Source organism: Drosophila erecta, unplaced genomic scaffold, assembly GCF_003286155.1.
Source record: "Drosophila erecta strain 14021-0224.00,06,07 unplaced genomic scaffold, DereRS2 tig00000021-arrow-pilon, whole genome shotgun sequence".
Classification (NCBI taxonomy): Eukaryota; Metazoa; Arthropoda; class Insecta; order Diptera; family Drosophilidae; genus Drosophila; species Drosophila erecta.
The window spans coordinates 23,613,685-23,637,041 of NW_020825198.1; the positions used below are offsets into that span (position 1 = coordinate 23,613,685).

The 23,357-nt window shown below is 36.8% G+C and overlaps 1 protein-coding gene across 1 annotated transcript in view; it reads right to left on the reverse strand.

Moving 5' to 3' along the window:
• The window catches only part of LOC26526554 (aminopeptidase N), a 154,004-nt gene that overhangs the window by 5,503 nt on the left and 125,144 nt on the right, over positions 1–23,357 (reverse strand). Inside the window, exon 12 of the mRNA XM_026976730.1 lies at positions 23,026–23,340. Within this exon, the coding sequence (XP_026832531.1) occupies positions 23,026–23,340 (315 nt within the window). The remainder of the gene's footprint in view (positions 1–23,025; positions 23,341–23,357) is intronic.

Sequence of the window (23,357 nt, forward strand, 5' to 3'; positions counted from 1 at the left end):
TCCAGTATTTTTGTTCCCTATAAATCTCACTATCGATCGACCGCCGCTATCGTAGCGCCCCCATCCCGATTTCCTTCCAATTTTTTGATGCCATACAGCCATATGAAACATACCATGATGAAACATACAGCCTTCTGGTGTCATCCTTGGTCCTGCTGTTAAGGATTACCCTGCATCCATGGTGTGAAAGTATCTGGCAGTAACCACTCGTCGTCGGCTTTTTCCCCATTACAGCACCTCCGCCGGTGCATGATCTCGCCTTGTGGCCGGTGACCGTACCTATGGTGCGGTTGCGATTTACTGGCTTCTGCTCCGCGCTCGACGCCTTCTTCCGCTTGTCTACTGGGAGTTACGATACCCCGTATCGTCTTCCCCCTTCCTCTCCTCCGGAATCGTCCTCCAGCTCCACCTAACAACACCATGCTTCCCGTGTCTCCGACCTAAGGCTTCTCCTGCTTTTTGGATCTGAACTTCTATATAAGGTGTTGATAGTGTTTCTTCGCTTTCGGACTGAATATTATGGTGGGCAACTAAGCTTTTATCGTCTGTTCTTGCCGTGCAAGGCTTAAACTCCTTGCTGAGGCAAATCAAAAAACTCACAACCTGCACATTGCAGTCAGAAACGACCAACTTCTATTCTATTCCAACTATACCCAGTATCTTTTAGAGTCGACTACTGTTTACAAGATAGATTGTAGATACAATTGGTCACCGGAGTGAGTCTGAAAAATTTAGACGGATGCCTACCAAACAGAGACACCTTTGCTTGATTAATTTGTCGTTAAATGTTAAATTTAATAAATGAGGTTCTCATTTCAGTCGTAAAGTTTAAATACATTAATTTTCGATAATATTGAGAACCTTATTATCTCCTGTGTCCTCCACAGTTGGTAATATTTTGAAATTGTTGGAAATCTATTTCCTTAAGTTTAATCCCACCTTCTGTAATTAATGTTGTGAAATTAATGTTATTAATTTATTTGCTTCTTCTACCGAATCAGCACAAGTCAGTAGGACTAGAAATCCATATAGAAATCATTCCTAATTATTTCACTTATAATTGTATTCTTACATTTATCTGCAATATCTACCAGAACTCTGGTAGTCAAATATGGTGCAGGTGCAGTTCCGTTAGTGAGGGTGGTTAGTTTATAAATTTAAATATTTTCTTCTGGAGAATTATTCCATAAAAAATATTGTTATTTTTAACATCATTATTTATTTTTATTTGTCGGTACATATTTGCAATGTTTGCCGAAACCACAAACTCGTAAACCAACCAACATTATGTCGTTCAAATTTTTGTTATTCATAGCTTTTGCCATTCAGTGTAGCCAACCTTAAGTTTCTCATTATTTACTTTAAAACTTTTTTATATTAACATGTAGCGACCTATTGCTTGCCGAGGACGGGTTTTTAGAATCTTCTATAACGCCTAATGATATTATATTCTCCAACTTGGAAAACATGACGTTCTCTTTTGCAGGTGAGATTGGCCAATGACGCTGCTACATCAATACAATGTTCTATCACATGCGTTAGGCCTAGACCATTCTTTTCGTAGGAGGGTAATAGGGTAACTGAGTCTAGTCTATCTTTCTGCTGTGCTGACAACATGTAAACTGTGGGGGTCTCATCAGCATATCTCACTCCGCTATCGAGACTTTGTCTTCCATAATCTTACTAAGTAAACCAAAATAACGCCAGAAACCTATTCTAAGGTAAACAATTCGCTTATGTTTCGGGATTACAAACAACTGAACTGCCTTGGTAAATGCACGATAAGTAATATCGACTTCGAGCCTGTGCAAGGACTGAATTATACTCGGCACTTTTTTTGGTTGCACTATGGATCTTGATCTGTTCACTCTCTGAGAATTTAGATGAATATCCTTGTAAACTGTTTTTTTGTGAACTGCGCTTCCTCTAACCGATCTTTCCTTTCGTTAATTCTTCTCACACATTAATTCTTCGGTTTCTGCGTTGAACTACCAATCTGCATGCTTGCTATCTGATCACATATAAAGTCAGAAATGTCTTGCCTAACGGTATGTCGTTGTTCTTGCAAGGCTGCTTGCATTATTCTCTCTATTTCTGCTGTTTGCCAATATATTGTTGCTGCCCGCACTAGCTTCCCTTGTCCTTCGATCAGCCGCTGATACGATACGATACGTTGATAATACGATAACACCTTGTTGTTTGACAAAGATAATTGCTGTACGGTACATTGGCGATCTAAAACTGGACATCTACTCGAACATCTACCCACGTAGCCTCATATGCACTGGTGGTGAAATGTATGACCACATGGACTGCGCTTAATAAATCCATGTTGCTGTGACACATTGACATATCGTTCAGTTAACTATATTCCAATTTAATTTGTCTACGATTTACATTTCTCCTGGTTGCTTGACAACATATTATATGACCAAAAAAAATTTGATCTCTTGTTTCTTGAATTACGCTGTCTGAATTGGTGTAGTGTATGTGGTTGCTTATATCTAATGACCATTCTACGGTTATAAATAATATCAACCAAAACACTGTAACACTTTGTTGCAATGCGCATATAAACGCTGGACTTTAGTTCAAGTGTTATATGATCCTCGATTTCTGATTGGTCCATTCTTACGCTGCCCAGCTACATCCCCACATACATGATTATATGAACGGCATAAGCATATGCATATATAACATGAGTTTCTTAGCATATATACTGTAGTGTATCTACCCTCAATATGTAGAGTAGAGTTAATATGTAAGTAAAGTATATACATTGTGACACTTTGTCACATAAATTATAATAAACACAAATAATATCAAAAGACCACCAACACCTACATGAACACTCCAGCTCTTGAAATACGATCTAACGCTTATACATAAGCCGATCGCGGAGCGTGAGAACGCTGAGCATGCACTTAGCAGCTCACGTGGTCAAGCCATACATAACGTATGCATGCCCTCTGCATACACATGTATATGTATATAATATAACAAACACATAGTCTTAAGCACACCATGTACGGGTAGCTGTACCCAAGAACAGCAATATGAATTCATTCAAATAAAACGATTCAAACGGAGCAGACGCTCTGATCTATTCAATATCACTGAGCTAAACTATTGCAATTATTACATGGCGACCGTGACTCGGTCTCGAGTCTGTCTCTGTGTTGTGTGTGTGTGGATAAAAATTATATATACATTGTGAATTAAAATGTGCAAGTTGTTACTTGTTCTATACAAAATGAATACACAACAACAAATGTTCTATTAAAACAAAAAAACGCACAAAAACACACAAAACACACAGACACAAGCGGCAATTGATGGCAGACGATCCACAATTGACCGAGGCGCAACCCGAGGTACATAGGGACCAGCCAACGCTGGAGGAAGCGCTGGAATTAAACCCCACCGATGGACCACGCCCACTCACAATAGCTGAGTACCGGGCACGTCAGGAGAAGAAGCAACCCAGGAAACATAAACGCTCCGGACATAGAGCGAAATTACTACAACAACGCCGGCTGGTCAAGGAAATGACCAAGTTGGCCAAGGAGGAATCAGCCCGGCAACGCTACAAAGAGCGTTTGGAAATTATACAAAAAGAACTTCGCCAAAGTGCGAAGACACGCAAACGGGCTGCTTAAACGCAAATGCCCCAATTTGCCATAGATTTAAACTAAACCCAAGCCGATGCGGGAAACCGCTGCTTGAAAAACTAACAACAAAACTGTCAGGCATATACTAACAAATGTGTTTGGAGATTTTTTTTAAATTCTAATGAAATGTAAACTTTGACTTGTGAGCCAAACACATTAAAACTATCAAATTTCCATGTCTCTGGCACTTGTATATATTTAATACAAGTTGCAAATATTTAAAGTAAATTCATTAAATTTCAATATTTACTATAAAAACTTTTCAAACTTTATTTCCAATAAATTGAGAGATTAAACAGATTTCATTTTTTCTTTATTGCAAATTATTAACATTTCCAAAATGGGTTCTACTGAATCAAAAGTAGATCACCCAACAGCCAATGTAGTTAACGAAGTAAGAATAGTTGATCACAAAGATGAACTACAAAATATATTCATCTTGTTATTGATTATGACTGTCATATCAATTTTGAATTTGATCCTTAAGATCTATCAGGAACATAATAAACGACTTAAGAAAAGATATCAGAGCCGTGCAGATGGCCTAGACAAGATATAAACTGTACTTACGAAATAAAACAATATAGATATGACTTAGAAGACTATACAGAATATAGACAACAGTATAAAATACCATTTTTATCAAGGAAAAACACAATAGGTAGACATCCTTCTTGTCAAATACATTTATATGATTCCGAATTCCACTTTAGTAGACAAAATTGTTGCGAATATAAAAGAAACACCAAATGAGTGATTCACAGTGGGTACACATGGAATGGCCCAAAATAGCAGCGTCAATAAACCATAATAAAGCAGTATTTGACAAATCATATAAATGTGTAAACAAAGAAGTACCTATTAAAGTAGAGACTCTAGAAACACACATAAAAATAATAATAAAAGAATACAATAACATATGTAGAATAGTCACAGCTATAGAAGATAGATTAACAGAAACACATAAGAAACATTGTCATAAAATACTAAGATCTCTCAATAAAAGATTGATCCATATTAGCATCAGACATAATCTAGATATTCAAATACCTGAAGATTTGCATTCATTGGTTAATATAAATGAAAACCAATTACAAAATCTTGAGGAGTCTAAAGGTAATATCGACATTGAAATCGAAAGCGATATTGAGTCATTACCAGAAGACATTGAAATAAAAAACAACGAAACCAAAATGCCAGACCAAATTGAGAAAGATAGAGAATATGTTCGACAATTGTCGACAACAATACCAGAATTCGATGGCAAAAAGTCATCATTGACACGTTTTATAACAGCGTTAAGAATAACAGATAGAACAAAGGGAACTCAGGAAGATCTAGCAGTAGAGATAATAAAATCAAAAATAATAGGACCAATTTTATACAAAGTAACAAATGAAACAACCATCAGAGGCATCATTGACATACTAAATAGTAATGTAAAAGGTGAATCAGCTGAAGTTGTAAAAGCAAAGTTACTAAATGTTAAACAGAAAGGGAAGACAGCTTCCCAATACACCACTGAAATTGACAATTTGCGTAAGCAATTAGAAGCAATATATATTGACTTAGGCCTTTCAGCCGAAACTGCGGATAATTTCGCAACTAAAGAGTCAATACAAGCAATGACTAAAAATTGTGAATACGAAAAGCTACGAATAATACTCGAAGCTGGTAATTACAATACATTCAGTGATGCAGCTGGAAAATACATACAATGCACCACTGAAATGACAGGCAGTCCCAGTAGCGTCCTATATTTCTACAATGGACAACAAAACTACAGGGGAAATAACAACTACCGAGGCCGAGGCCGAGGTAACCGCGGTAGTTACAATACCAATTACAACAACAGAGGTAATTTCAGAGGAAATTACAGAGGAAACAACCGAGAAAGGAATAATTCCAACCGAGGTAATAGACAAAATCAAAATAACAACAACAATAATAATGTCCGAACAATCGAAGCTGCTAGTACATCACAAAATGCTACAGCTTCGGGAAACTCAATAAGACGGTTCACACAATCAATCTTAATTTCAACATTTTTATACATGTGCATAATAATAATACGAATACAAAATTAACATTTTTAATAGATACAGGAGCAGATATTTCACTTATCAAAAACAGCTCAGATAATTTCCAAGACATTGATCAAAATACAATAACAAACATTTTTGGAGTTGGAGAAGGTTCAAGAACCTCTCTAGGTCTAGTAAACATAGAACTAGCAACAAATAATTACATAATTCCACATAATTTCCACATAGTTAATTCTAATTTCCCAATACCCACCGATGGAATCATCGGAATAGACTTTATAAAGAAATACAATTGCAAATTAGATTTTAATACAGAAGACGACTGGTTAATTTTGCGACCAGACAATATCACTTGTCCAATAAACGTACCAATAACACATACAATAGGCAATAACTCAACGTTATTACCAGCCCGATCCGAGGTAGTCCGACAAATTAAATTAGATACATCCGATGAACAGATCCTCATTCCTAATCAAGAAATAGACACAGGCATCTTTATTGCAAATACAATTACGACTAGTAAAAACACAGTAATTCGTATAATAAACACAACCAAAAGAAACCAAATAATAAATATTGATAAGATACAATTTGAAAGTCTTAACAAATATGAAATAGTAAAAACAATAGATAACGAAAGAAATGAACATATTTTACAAAAATTAAACAAAAATTTCCCACCATTGTTTAAAAAGCAACTAAATAAATTATGCACAAAATACACAGATATATTCGGACTTGAAACCGAATCTATAAGTACCAATAATTTTTACAAACAAAAATTAAGATTGAAAGATGATGAACCGATATACATCAAAAATTATAGAATACCAGAATCACAGAAAGAAGAAATACACAGACAAGTTAACAAATTAATTGATGATAAAATAGTAGAACCAGCCGTATCTGAATACAACAGCCCATTGCTACTAGTACCGAAGAAATCATTACCAGGTTCCGCAACAAAACGATGGCGACTGGTAATCGATTATAGACAAATTAATAAAAAGCTCTTATCAGACAAATTTCCACTTCTAAGAATAGACGATATTCTTGATTAATTAGGCCGAGCAAGATACTTCTCGTGCCTAGACTTAATGTCAGGATTCCATCAAATAGAACTAGATGAAAACTCAAGAAACGCAACGTCATTTTCAACGAGCAACGGCTCCTATCGCTTCACACGATTACCCTATGGTTTAAAAATTGCGCCCCATTCATTCCAAAGAATGATGACAATGGCATTTTCTGGATTAGAACCTTCACAGGCATTCCTGTATATGGATGACTTAATAGTCATCGGTTGTTCCGAAAATCATATGATCAAAAATTTGACTAACGTCTTTGACCTATGTAGGAAAAATAACCTAAAACTACACCCAGACAAATGTTCATTCTTCATGCATGAAGTGACTTTTCTAGGTCATAAGTGTACTGATCGTGGTATTTTGCCAGATGATAAGAAATACGAAGTCATTGACAAATACCCCGTCCCTACGGACGCTGACAGCGCAAGAAGATTCATTGCATTTTGCAATTATTATAGACGTTTCATCAAAAATTTTTCTGACTACTCTCGTCACATAACAAGGTTATGTAAAAAGAATGTAAAATTCGAGTGGACTTCAGAATGCCAAAATGCATTCACATATCTCAAACAATCATTAATACAACCCACGTTATTACAATACCCAGATTTCAGCAAAGAATTTTGCATAATAACAGATGCAAGTAAACAAGCTTGCGGGGCAGTATTAACACAAACATACGATGAGATACAACTACCAGTAGCATATGCCTCTCGCAGCTTCACTAAGGGAGAAAGTAACAAAAACACTACAGAGCAAGAATTAGCGGCAATACACTGGGCAATTAACTACTTCAGACCATACATATATGGCAAACATTTCGTTGTAAAAACAGATCATAGGCCTTTAACATACCTCTTCTCAATGAGAAATCCTACTTCCAAACTCACTAGAATGAGACTTGATTTAGAAGAGTATGAGTTTACAGTAGAATACCTTAAAGGAAAAGATAATCATGTAGCCGATGCGTTATCAAGAATAACCATCGATGAATTAAAAAATATGCAAAAACAAGTCTTGAAAGTCACTACAAGACAACAGAGTACACAAAACAACTGCGCAGTAAATGAAAAAGAACAAGAAATTTTGCCAAGGCAAATACTTGAAAATGCTTCTAAGCCCAACGTATATGAAGTCATCAATAATGACGATGTACGAAAAATAGTGACCTTGCATATAACTGACACATTATGTTTCTTTAAACATGGTAAGAAAATTATAGCAAGAATTGAGATTAGCGACCTATATACTAATGGAACTCTCGACTTAGGTCAGTTCTTCCACAGGCTTGAAAAAGAAGCCGGTATACTTGGTATCAGCCAACTCAAAATGGCACCGAGCGGAAAGATCTTTGAATTAATTTCAACTGAAACTTTCAAAAATATGGGCAATAAATTTTTAAAACAAATAAGAGTAGCGCTACTCAAGCCGGTGACCACAATATCTAATGATATTGAAAAAGAAGCAATACTGTCTACATTTCACAATGATCCTATTCAAGGAGGTCATACTGGCATTTCAAGAACGCTAGCAAAAATCAAAAGACATTACTATTGGAAAGGGATGATAAATTTCATATCTCAGTACATACGTAAATGTCCAGAATGTCAGAAAGCAAAAACAACAAAGCACATAAAGACCCCTTTAACAACTACAGACACACCAATTAAAGCATTTAACAAAGTCATTATTGACACAGTTGGACCATTACCCAAATCAGACAATGGTCATGAATACATAATTACTTTAATATGTGATCTGACCAAATACCTTGTTGCTATCCCCATAGCAAACAAAAGTGCTAGTACAGTAGCCAAGGCTATATTCGAATCATTCATTCTCAAATACGGTCCGATGAAGACGTTCATCACCGATATGGGAACAGAATATAGAAACACAATCATGAACGAACTTTGTAAGTATTTGAAAATAAACAATCTTACATCAACAGCTCACCACCATCAAACACTTGGTACGGTAGAGAGAAGCCACAGAACACTAAATGAATATCTACGTTCATACATATCAGTCGATAAAACTGATTGGGACGTATGGCTTAACTATTTCGTATATTGTTTCAATACTACACCATCAATGGCACATAACTATTGTCCATATGAATTAGTATACAGTAAAACACCTAATTTACCTAAAGAATTAAGCATTAAAAATAACATAGACCCTATATACAACATAGATAATTACGCAATAGAATCTAGATACAGATTAGAAATGGCATACAAAAGAGCCAGAATAATGTTAGAAAACCATAAACGTAAAAATAAGGAATACTACGATAGGAAAGTACTAGATAAGGAAATAATAATTAACGATAAAGTTCTTTTAAGAAATGAAACAGGACATAAACTAGACAATAGATATTTAGGACCATATATAGTAGTAGGAATAGAAGAACCGAACAATATAATAATAAAAGACGATAAAAACAAAACTCAAAAGGTTCATAAGGATAAATTAAAAACTTTTAACGAATAACGTAATTTTTCATTAAATAACAAATAAATACGAAACATTTAAACTCTCAATTTTATTCAAAAGAAAACACACAAATTATTCTTATCATCATCATGCAACCGATTGGTCTGATCAACCACATCAACAGAATATGGTAATGATGACAATAATATACAAAAATTAAAAAAATACAAAAATTTCATGAATTTACGAATTTACAAAGAGACACAATATTTTTAAATTTACACAATACATATAAATAAATAACAGATCAAAATACAATTTTATATACACAAAAAAAAAATATATGTATATTATAATAAAAAAAAAAAAAAAATAATGAAAAAAAAAAATATAATAATTTTTTAAAAATGACTACATATATTACGTCATTTCTTTAAAAAGGGAGGTGTAGTGTATCTACCCTCAATATGTAGAGTAGAGTTAATATGTAAGTAAAGTATATACATTGTGACACTTTGTCACATAAATTATAATAAACACAAATAATATCAAAAGACCACCAACACCTACATGAACACTCCAGCTCTTGAAATACGATCTAACGCTTATACATAAGCCGATCGCGGAGCGTGAGAACGCGTACACATGTACCGCCCATGAGGAAGAACACGGACAACTAGCAATGGAGTCGATGGCGCTATCAAGGGTGCAGAAGCTTGCAGGAACCGACAGCGCTACACAAAAACAAAAAAATATACAATATTTTCTATACATGTAAAAATGCACTGCATTAAACAAAAACAATATTGTGGAAATGTAAACTTGAGACCTGTAAAGTCACGCATAAGCTTTGGTAGGGAAATTTGTACAAAAAACACAAAATCAGAGCATATGAAATGATACCCAAATAAGTAAATCGGTTGAAAACATTACAGAATATTCAGAATATATACAGAAGTGAACTACGCTCTTTTAAATTATCAGGCAGGGATTTGTGCTGCGTTAGCAATTTTGTTGCTAAGCGGGAATAACGAATTTGGTATCAGCGGATGTTTATGTCTAAAAGTCAATTGTTTAATTTAACGCGGCCGAAGTTGTTATTGTCACCAAGCATTTGGGGTCTGACTTATGGGTTGCTGGGCAATTTGTCAAGTAGTACTGTGGTACATATGGTTTAATGGTACATACAAGTTAACAACTAACAATGTATTGCAATGTATCCGCGCAAAGAACGCCTGGCAGCAGAAAGCTGACACTTCCTATTGGGAGTGTTGCTTCACGCTGCAAGAAATGCTGAGTTGGCTTGCCGACTTGTGGTGGCGCGATGCATTGCTGTGAGGGTAAACTTAGTTTCCATAATTGTCTTCCCTTCAGTTTTAGTCTTTTGTCCAAATAAATCACAGTTTGCTCCGGCGAACAGCCGATAATTACAATTGTTTTTATTTGCAATTAAATCACTACGCCACAAGGCTAATGATAAAAACTATGGGGGCGAAGTCAAGCCCTCCAACCTAAACTTCGTTAATAGTGTCAAAGGCCAACCTAAACTTGAGAAGGAAGACCTCTGGACAGGAATTACGTAACATACATATACCACTATATATTCAAAAAAGAAATTTACACAGGATAAACTTCGACAAATAAAAATTCCAAAAAAGTATAAAACGGTTAGAACTAGCAAGAAAGATTAACGAAATTAAAGACTAATTCGATAGAGCATATAAATGCATCAATAAAGATACAGTCATAAAAAGCTAATTGTTGATAAACCACATAAACACGATGGTATCACAATATAATGTAATAGTTGAAATTATCAATAAATACAAGGATAGCCCTACGTCAGATCATAAGAAACAGTCAAAAATTGTTACTTTTGTTACTATCGACGCAAACAAAGAGAAAAAGGTACACAAATGCATTAATTATAAATAAACGACGAAAACTTTAAGTTCTGGTGGCCGCAGATGTTGTGACCATGCGCACCCACCGAACCTAGGATGCCCGGAGGATTTAACTTTATCAATACGTCGGTGTCGCTCCAGACGACTACGACGGATCAATCTCCCCTACAGTGAACATTCACTCAAATATTCTGGCAAGTTCACTCGTTTTAATAAACATAAACATAATAATGAACATATGGACATAATTATGGGATAATTCTAACATTATTCACATTTTCTTGTCAATTCCTCATCAGGCAGCACTCACCCTTGTTCGTCGACTGCGTTTGGAACGGTCAAGGGAAATGTCTAGGAAGCCTTGGTGATCTACAAAACACCGCGGAAACTTGCCCCGCAATTGACGGTGCTTTTGAAGACGGCACAACAATGGACGTATATAGAGTATACGTACATACGTATAGAGTCTAACCAAGGGATAAGACGGGACGTGCGAACCAAACGTGAGTATCTTGTATTTCCCTGTAAGACTATCTAAATTCTCGCCACCCAACATTAGCGGCAATTGAACGGCACGACGACGACAACTAGGACTTGCCTTGGACTCCGGATTGATTAACAAAAATCAAGGGAAGTTTAATAAAGTGGTAATAAGAAAAATAAACCTAATTAAATTTTATTTCAGCGCTAGGACTAGTAGTAACAGTTGGCGACTGTTGAAGGCAAATGTGGCGGTCGACGCCTCACGGAATAGCCAAGAACTGTAATGCAGTCAAAGGAGGTTGACCCGGAAAACTCCCAATCCAACGAACGTCCCTGCGCTCAGTTACTAGTATGCTTGGAACAGACTCACCGTCGGGATCGGGATCGCCTCGGGGAGAATGGTGGATTGAGATCCTGACTTCAGAATGCCTGGTGGACGGGTAAATTCTAGGGACAAATGCAGATATAAATAGATGTACACGACACTAAATTATGTAACTCACTGCTTCATAATTTCCCCCACAGATATATAAATTTAAGTTGCCCTAGGTGCAACTTGATAGCTCGTCGGTATGGCTACGATTGAGTACGACATATTCCTAATCATATCTTTTGGTCATTGGACATAATCCAGGCCGTTTAAGAGTAATCCCGGAGTGAACCGGGACCAAAACCATCCTTATGATACCTTATGATACCTATCGATAACAGAACAGCGACCATTAGAGTCGGTCTCTTAAATAAAGAACCAAAATTACAAGAAACATCTTCGGATTACTATGGAGGTTATACAATCACTGGTCAATACACTGGTCAATGATCGAAGGACACTGTTACCTTGCAATTATGTCGAACAGAAAATTCAAACCTACAAATAAGAAATGAGACATCAAGCGAATTTTTGGTTGTGGTCGATGAATGGCTTTGGTGGCCAATTGGTTATGGGGTCCAGCCATCCGAGTGACTGCAACCTCCAGAAACAATCCAGCCTAAACGAGTCTTTTGAATTAGGCAGAGTCAGTGTTCTATAATTGAGTGGACACTGCTGAAATTCCGTCAGCAAAGGTTAAGTAAAAGTGCATTTGCGAGGTGCACGTAGAAATCTTTTCCCGAACGGAGGATTTAAGCGTTACGAAAACATCATCAAATTTTTTTAGTCATATTATTTTCAATTTCGTCGAAATCAAGTTCTTCCAGCTTCCAGTTCTTCCAATCACTGGTCAATACACTGGTCAATGATCGAAGGACACTGTTACCTTGCAATTATGTCGAACAGAAAATTCAAACCTACAAATAAGAAATGAGACATCAAGCGAATTTTTGGTTGTGGTCGATGAATGGCTTTGGTGGCCAATTGGTTATGGGGTCCAGCCATCCGAGCGACTGCAACCTCCAGAAACAATCCAGCCTAAACGAGTCTTTTGAATTAGGCAGAGTCAGTGTTCTATGATTGAGTGGACACTGCTGAAATTCCGTCAGCAAAGGTTAAGTAAAAGTGCATTTGCGAGGTGCACGTAGAAATCTTTTCCCGAACGGAGGATTTAAGCGTTACGAAAACATCATCAAATTTTTTTAGTCATATTATTTTCAATTTCGTCGAAATCAAGTTCTTCCAGCTCATTGTGAATTTTCCTAAATGCTTGTTATAGTTTATGAATCAGCTCCAATCTCACTTGCATAACGGATTCTTGTAACAAAGTTAGAGCAGAGCTTCACAAGGAGTTCGCTAAACGTTCCAATCTTTTATAAATTGCAGCCGTCTTGCGATTTTAAAATGTCACCCTGTTGGTACAACCAAAGACACTAAAATAATAAGATGCGTAACGGCCATACATTGGTTTTGCACTATGCAACCACTTTTTTGGTGTCGGCAGTAATTGCTCTCTTCCCGCTCGCATAAAATTGAGAGCATAAAAACCTAAAAATAGAATTCACTTGCTTGTGTGTGTGAAAACAGTAAACAAAAAAGTGTGCATGTGTGCGTAGTTGTGCTAGAAGACGATTTTCAGTCCGAAATAAATTTTGATCTAAGAAACGAATTTGATTAATGTTTTGGTCAATTTCGTTGTAATATGAGCTAATAAAATATTATTTAAAAATTTATGCCGTGACTATTATTTTTTTTAAGAAGTTGTTTTAATATTCTTTAGTTAAAATCGCCTCTCGAATTAGCTACCGTTTACGTATAAATATTTTTATTATTAATTATCTGTAATATATATAATATAATTTTTAGTATCCAGGGAACACCACTGGGAGGCCATTACAATTGTAATGGGGTCGTATATTTTTATGATATTACCCTCCCAAAATTGCGCGGTTTTTACAAATATCAAATTTGAATATAACAAAAACATTCAACAAAATAATATTTGCATTTCAAATACTGAAAATTGATCATTTACAGAAGTATGCATATTATGTATGCATGCGTATGTTTACTAGTAATTTGTACTAATAAATATACTACATAGTTAAAAAACATAATATGAAACCTATGCATTGCAAAATAGAATTCTCACCCAAGAATCACTAACTTAAAATATATTTTCCACGTCGCGAGCGGAATACTCTAACGACATATTTTCTAGTATAAAGTAATTTATTTAAATAATTCGGTATTATTATGTACATGTATTCACCTATTACTATTTCTATGATTTATTTAAATAACTATCATATTAAGGAAATGCAAAATTAGAGTTTTTTTCTTGGTGGCAATCGAGTACAAATAATATAGATTGAAAGTCCATAAGTTTCTGAAGTGAAGGGCATATTTTGTCAAATTTACAATATATGAGCATACGTATGCACACATACAGTGCTCGGCTGTCGCTGCATGCGTACAAGAGAGCTGCTGGCGAGCGCTCTCTCTCTGGCTCTTGAGCAAAAATTCGAGAGAGCCTGGAGCCACTTCTAGAGCCAGCCCGAAAAAATAGTGTGCAAAAAAATCGTATGGTCTTCTTATTCTAGTGTCTTTGGTACAACACTTATCAAATTTAGGAACTGCTGGCGACTGCCAGACCCGACAGGCCATAAGAACTGAGATTTAAGCTTCAATCTGACTGCATACTGTGTTCTTTTATCTGGGCTATTCTATTGTATCTTACTTTGCTGATAAGCGTCATTAAGGGCGTGCGGTCTGATTTATCTCATTATCCGTTGTACATGGTACAACAACATGTTCGCTAGTAGAGACTATGAACAGGACGTGGTTGCTGATGTAGAAGTCCTGGTATGTAATTTTTTTCAACGCTCCGAAAGCTTTCTTTATCATTACCATGTTTCATTTTCATCATTGAAGGATAATATAACCAATATAAAGACCAAAGAACTCCGGAAAGACTTTCTCTTTATTTATTGTCATCTTGACTGCGTTACATTCCAATATATTTGACTATACTAACACGCTACCTCAACCATAGCCAACAGTTCATTCGAAGTGTCTTTCCCCTTAAATGCTAAAGTTTTAAGTGTTCAGGGTCCAACTTTTGCAAGTCAGAAAATTGAACCTCTGTTTAATTTCACAAAAATATAGCCTTGTATCGTATAATATATAAAATATGTTAGTTTGTAATAAAATCAGGATTCATAGTAAGTATATTATTATTGCATTGTTTATTATTGTATTGTTTACTATAGCATTGCTTTTGTTGTCAACTGTTCTTCTAACTCTCATCTAACAAACTAGATTGGTATGCAGCACTCTTTCAATCCCCATTTTACTTATGAAGTCTCTGAGAAGACAATTATTATTTTTTGAAGAATGTAATTATAGATTAAAATGCGCAAAGTAAATTAATGTTATACGCGGGACATTTAAATTTATTTCGGTTAATATTTCTTGTCATATTTATCAAAAAATAAAGTCAAACATTTTCTAAGTGCCCACAATTTAATTCGGGTTTGAAGGGGTTAAAATTATAGTCCGCGAGAATTGGCCTGCTAGCATCAGCTTTTCAGATCTGTATCTCGGCTGTTCCGTGATCAATCATCATAGAAAAAACATACAAGGAGAACAATTTAACTTATCCTACGCTAAGGGCATTCCATCTATTAAGATTACTGTCCCCAAGGATCTATTTTCTGCGATAAATTCTGAGGATTTATGGCCGGATACTTAAATGGTGAAAGATTATGAATCTAAGATAAGTACAGGAAAAAAGTATCACCGGAAATTTAACTTCCTTCATTTAACTTAGTTCTCTTATGCTTCTTCATCCTCAAATAACTGAAATCCATCCACCTTCTTAAAGCTTATACTTCTCACTGTCTGCTGAATATACATAAATCTGAAAAAAATAGTTCTCTCCATAGGAAAAAACAACCTTATTGACGGCTTGCGCCGGCCGATATATGTAGCACAGGCGCAGACCATTCCCTCACAAGCCCTATGACAGTAAAACATCAAGCAAAGAGTTCAGTTTTATAGTATCTTATCTCACACATTAGCATTGCTATTTTTATATTTCCTCTATTTTGAAACGTGGTATTTTTCTTAAGAATGATGTCGTTAGACAGATCACCAACTAGGTAATCCACTAGTGTCTCAAACTCTGTTTGCGCAATATGTTCAGCAGAGATCATTACATCAGAGTCGTACACAACTACATGCCAGAATAAACTCACAGGGAATGTACAGGAAATCGTTAAAAAAAAGAGACAACTGTCCAATGTGCAAGCAAGCTTGTATACCTCCAGTCGAACCAACCGAAAGGGTAGGATGAGAAACTCGTAGAAAATCTAAGACCGTCAACATCAGTACGTAGATCTACCAATGATACCAATTCAAGCATCAAGTGCAAATGCAATTTCATTGTTAGCCATGGAGCGTAGATTACTAGCAACGCTATAAAGATGACAGAGTTGATACATAATTATATCACCGAAAGGATTCAGCGAGTAATGACCAATCCTAGTCGTTTCTCTCCTTTAGTAATGAAGGATTGGGCGAGACTAACAAGACTAAAAAGCCATGTATACTGAAATCGACAGAATGTTGCGATTTGGACTAATAGAGAAGTCTAAGAGTGCTTGGTGTTCTCCAATTGTAATGGTCACTAAGCCCGGTAAAGTAAGAATTTGTCTTGACTGTCGCAAGGTAAACAGTTTTACGGAGAAGGAGGCATATCCTTTACGACAAATAAATGGGATATTTAGTCGTTTCCCAAAAGCAGAGTATATATCGACCTAAAGGATGCGTAGTAACAGGTGCCTTTGGATCCTCAATCTCGAAAAAAACGGCTTTTACAGTCCCTGGTATACCTTTATATCTGTCATGCCTTTTGTAACGCCACGATCCCGATGTCTCGATTAATGGACAAGGTAGTGTCCGCTCAATTCATCTATTTAGATGGTCTCTTAATAGTATCATCCCTTTTTTTTTTGAAGGCCATTTATAATATATATATATATTTATAAATACTTAGAGTTAGCCCTTCACATAAAGCACTCTGGCTTAACGCTGAACATCGACATCATTTCTGTATGCGACGTGTACGCTATTTGGACCACATTATCGGTAACGGCGGAATACGGATGAGCCTGAATAGATCACCGCAATTACCGATTTTCCGTTACCAAAGAGTTTGAAAAGTTCGCGAAATTTCATTGGATGGTACCGGGAAATCGTTCCGAATTTTGCATCTATTTCTGCACCGTAGACTGATGACAACGAAGCGACAGTTTCGCTTAACAGATAGAATAGAATAGATAGAATAGAACCCTTTCGCAAATTTAAAGAGAGTCTCAGTAAAACTCCTGTCTTGAAGGATTTCTCGAAGCCTTTTGCTATACATTGCAACGCCAGTAAGTCAGGCGGTATTGGTGCAATTGTCTGAAGAGGGTGACGAACGCTCTATCGCATTGGACCCGAAAAAGATTAATAAAGCTCAACGTGATTATACAGTCACGGAGCAGGAATGTTTGGCTGCCATAGTAGCTCTCAAAAACTTTAGAGCCTATGTGGAAGCACTCCCATTCAAAATTATAACAGATCATGCGCCTCCTAAGTGGTTAATGTCCAATCGTGACTTAAATTCACGACCAGCACGTTGCAAAGATTCAATTTTGAGATTGAAAATCGCAGAGGTTCTGTTGCGGGAGTTCGAAAACTTGCAGCGCTGCCTCAAATACTCAAGCTCACGTCGTTTCCAATAATTTTTATAAGTGCGAGCAATTCTAGGCAAGCACTTTAATTTCCTGTGGGTTACAATGTTTAGGTTATAATCTTATCGTGTTACAATTCTTACTTTTAGTCCGCTCACTACTCGTGCCAAATCAGAAAGGAAAGCTAGATTCACCGCGCGCCTACCTTTCCAGAAACTATCGTGGGTTCTCTGATATCGATCAGAGGTATCGGTTTACTACCGATTGGACTGCCCTAGTGCTTGGCCTAAATAGTTCTTAGAATCTATCGTAACACTCCTCACTGATATATTCCGGCTGGAATATATGCCCTCCATGCCTCGATAGATAGAACTGCAAGCTTTGTGGCAGGTGTCACGTATATTCCAGAGATAGTCTTCACGGTAGCGCTCCTTACTTGACCATCGGCGCTAATCTTCACATCCAGTATACGTCCTTCTGGACAGCTGGATCTCGGGTTGTCTGGGTCGCAGATGTACACGATGTCGCCCACCTCCAGAACATGTCTGCAAGCTGCTGCGATGCCATCCAGCATCCAGCGATGCAAGCAGCATTCCTTCAGTAGTAGGTCCCGCGGCCGGCTTACTACCACTGGAGCTACCAAGCAGGAAGTGGTTTGTTGTGAGGGCCTCCTCGTTCTCGTTTTGTAAAGGGATGTAGGTCAGCGGCCGCGAGTTGACAATCATCTCTACCTCAATGAGCGCTCCACGAAGAAGTTCAACCGAGGGTCGTGCGCTTGTTAGAAGGGAATTCAGGGCTACTTTCACTGAACGCACTCAGCGTTCCCAAGAACCACCCATATGAGGCGATGCAAGAGGGATGAATTTCCATTTCATCTCAGGACCGGTGAATTCCCTAGTCAGTTAGTCCATGTCTAGCGCTTCAAGATGTCTTCGTAGCTCGGTATTAGCCCCTTGGAAGTTAGTTCCGTTGTCGCTCCAAAGCTCAACTGGACTGCCGCGCCGGGCTATGAAGTTGCGAATTGCTAAAATACAAGAGTCTGTGGTTAAGGAATACGCTATCTCGAAGTGTGTTGCTCTTGTAGAAAGACACGTAAACAAAACGCCGTATCTTTCTCCGAGCTTTGTCTGACTGCTACCAGAAGAGGTCCAAAGTATTCCACTCCTGTGTAGCTAAAGGGACGATGGAATGCAGGCAGCCTTGGATTTTGCATATTTTGGATATTCTGCCCGTCGATTTTTGCATATTTGGCAGGCCAAATATTTTCCCTTAAGCAGCAGTGCTACCTCGTCTTGGTAGTGCTCCGCCTGTGCGTCCGACCACAGAGTCATCTCCGACTCTGAAACGTAGGTAGCACACAGCTTCAAACCCGTTTTCACCGGCGTCTACGAAGGTGGGCATTTCGACCTGATGCTCCGACATCGTCTTGGGCATATAGCATCTGGGGATAGACATTTTCTCAACGTCAGGGATGTGTTGAAGCCAGCGTTTCCATTTAATCCATTCTTCCTCACAAATGGAATTGTCCCACTGGCATCCCGATCGCCGAATTTCCTGGAACACTATTTTAGCGTACATCACGTAGAATAAAAGGAGTCCTAGCGGATAATAGATTGCCATCATCATGCTTAGGAACTTTCGTTTAGTAGGGCGACGCTTTCCTTGGAGTATTTCCCCTTGTTTATAATGAGGGGATACACGGTATCTAATCATGTCGTCATTCGTATCCCACCACATTCCGAGCACTTTCTCTGTGTGCTTATCATCGCCATCATCCAGTGGTATCGTTGTAGATTTCTCCTCTCCCAGTGCCTTCAGGACCGTACGGGAGTTAGAAACCCAGTTGCGTATCTTGCGTATACACTCTTTCGAGTGTATGTGGTGGACCGTCTTGGCCAGGTTAATTGCTTCTTCTTCTGTGTCAACGCTATCCAACATGTCATCTACATAGTGGCTTTCCAGTATGCATTTTACTGCTCTTGGGTATTGTTTCTCGAATTCTTTGGCATTTTTGTTTTTCACAAATTCCGCGAAGCTTGGGGAGCAGCTAGCTCAAAGGTCATTACTTGCAAGACGTAGTTCTCCCGAGTTTGCGTGCCAGGATCTATGAATACAAATCGTTGATAATTTTGGTCCTCAACGTTTATTCTCACCTGGTGAAAAATTTCTGTAATATCTCCTCCAATTGCTATAAGCTATTGCTATAACGCCAAATTCTGACCCCTTTCGCGGAATCCCGCGTTCGTAAGATCGGCAACTCTTATTACGAGCTGGAAGACCTTCAAGGGCGAGCTGTGGGCAAACAATATGGCAAACACATGTTTACTTAAATACGTTTTGTTTCGAGACAACATAGGTATGTATCTGTATATTTTCAAGGTCTTCGTGGGAAACGCCACGCTTTTATTTCAACTCATCGGCGCCGGGAGATCGATCCTCGCCGAGGATTAAAATTGAGTGAGTTTTATCTGCCTTAATATTTTTTATTTGGAAATAAAGCACTGAAAACACACTGAAAGAAATTAAATAGAACCACTTACAAAGAGAACAATCATACTAATATTCAAATTGTACACTGAGGAAATTATTGGAGACTAAGCAAACAAAAAAAAAAAATAATAATTTGTACCCCAGAATATTGAATCTAAAGAATACACTGGGAACAATTTATTAAATATGAATGTATATATTTATATTTCTAAAGTTAGCTATTAAATATTAATTATAATCAACGCGATTATAACTAACTTTTACGTGAACAACTCGTTTATATTTTATTTAATTCACTAATCAAAGAAACTGAGTAAAAAATAATTTATTAAACAAGAATAATGAAAAAAAAAATAAAATAAATATTTCTATTTAGGTATTTTAGCATCTACTTAATATATCTAACTTACCTAATGATTACCTTAATGATTTTCTATTTACTTAAACTCACATAAATCTGTATATAATACCTTACCATGGAAAAATCCAATTTATTTAAATTCATATGTACTTATTATTAGTTCTTATGCACATTGTTATTAGTTATTCGTCACGAAAATAGAAATGAATGTCCAAAACATTAAGTACTGAACTCGGCTGATGTTTCTCCGGACATAGCGCACACAAGGGGCCACTACAGGGCTCTTGAGGAAAGTGGTCAAAGGTAGGACAGGGCATTCCGCGTACACAATAACACCCGTGTTTCGGTAGCAACAAATTTGTCATCCTTTTCCTTATTTTCTAGAACTATCCTTTTCTGAATATATTTATTTGATTCTTCCAATTTTGTATACTAGCTCCCATGTATTCGACCTTATTCAATAATGTCTGTAGCGAAAAGGTATCTGTACAGGCAAGACCACCACCCCAACGCCAGATTCTAAAGCGTGCACCCGCAAGTACAGATTTCCTTACCTTCACCTTCCATCATATTATATCATTACAAGTAACGCTCCTATAACACTTAAAATAGCCTACTACGGGTGAAATAACCTTATTTACCTTAATTCCATTCTTACGTTGAAGGTCTAATAGGAATGGACTTATTATCATATATAGAAGAAGAAATAGATCTAAAAACTCCGAGTACCGACATACCTATACACACTCATAATGACCTTACTTCAAACATACATAACATTTCTGAACAAACTTTATTACCATTACCAGTAAAGAACAAACAAGGCGAGTATTAATATATATAGACCCCATTACGATCAGTGACGACTTAATAAAATCAAGTGACATTTATAAAAAAAAACTACCAATTTTGTAATCACTATCTATAGTGAGACATATCAATTATTATATTAAATTATTATTTAATAAATTCTTTAATAACATGTAAACTACTATTGTCTGCTTCCAACACAAATCGCGTCAGGTAATACAACCTGAGCAGCCAAAAATGAATTGGCCGAACAAGTGATGACCTACCTAAGGGCCTAGGGGTTGTGATGGGTCAGTCATGCTCATGAAATCCTACGGATCAACGGCATAGATCATGATGACACGCCGATCATATTATGGTATAAGCCTGGAAAACTTAATTTGAAAACAAGGAACAATATCCTGACCATCCGTCACAACACCAATGGACCTTCTACACCCTGCTCGTTCTGGATGTGGTGATCTTATGGTGGCGAACAAAGCACATCATTCATGTGCACGAAGATCATCAATTACGATCTACGCAGACTTCAGAGACAAAGACGCAGCGCAAAATTAGTTTCCTGATGTTGCAACGCCCACTCTAATATTGGTAATATTGGTAGTATTGCTAATATGGGTAGGAATGCTAATATGGGTATTATTGGTAGTATTGCTAATATGGGAAGTATTGCTAATATGGGTAATATTGCTAATATGGGTAGTATTGCTAATATGGGTAGTATTGCTAATATGGGTAGTATTACTTATATGGGTAATATTGGTAAAATGGGTAATATTGGCAACGCCTAAGAGCCGCTCAAAAAACCCTTAAAACATACTTTGATTTTATTTTATTATTTACCTTGCCAATTTCTATCGGTATACCACTTTATCCACTTCCACAAGGTTCCATAATCCGTCACTCCCACGGCTTGGTTATTTTATTTTTATTTTAGATTTCTATCCAATGCCAAGAAAAAGGTAAATGCTTTTCTCTTGAACTAACAACTGAACTTGCGTTGCTGTTCACATTTCTTCGTGTATGTAATGTATATGTAGTGACATATTCATATATCTAGTACGGTTCGAATATATAAGAATTTGATGAGTTAGCGATCGCACGCAATCCACATTAAATACAAACAACCACCACATCCGCAGTAAGCGATGCCGCTCTCCTTACAGGCACACCAAATCTTTCCTTATTGTATACTACCAATACCTCAAGTGGGATAGCTCGCTCCCAAAATTAATGTCAATAAAAGGGCAACACAAGAAATATTTTTGTCGCAAGAGTTAGTCTTAAGCTGAGATTTAATCAATAAAGACGTTATTTATTAAGCTTTTATTTCTTAGCGTTGTTCTTAGTCCACGGGACAAGACATTTGTTCGACTCGGTTTAACTTTAAACATTTCACTATATAGTAGTCGGCTTCGCACTCTTTCCTGGAGTGTTACGTGACTTCGTGGACTACCGTCCACAGAGATATTAAAGGTGAGATTGTTAACATTTCACCATATCCACGCGTTTTGTTTTCGTTTTTGTGTTTTTTTGATACACTATGAAATTGTGTAATATAGGAAATTATGTTAATTAAAATTAAATTTATTGTTTACTTTTAGACCAAAAAAGGATACTTACTTCTGATGAATACAATCCCAATTATTTGACAGAAAATCGAACAGAGTCGTATATCCTATGGATCGAGACGTTAACATACTGATAATTAACATTTTGTCGTTATCGGAAAAAATGGAAATATTTTTCAGCATTGCCAATTCAAGTAGAAAAATAATTTTTTCTCGTTGCGCTGGACATCCAGCTAGCATTTTTAATAAATAGGTGCGATCACTCTGAAGACGGAACTGAGGAAACTCGCGCATACGATCGAGTCCAAACATCCATTCCTTCATAGAGCCCCACTTAAACATTGGACATATGAACTCATTGGGGACCCTAAAATAATTAATTTC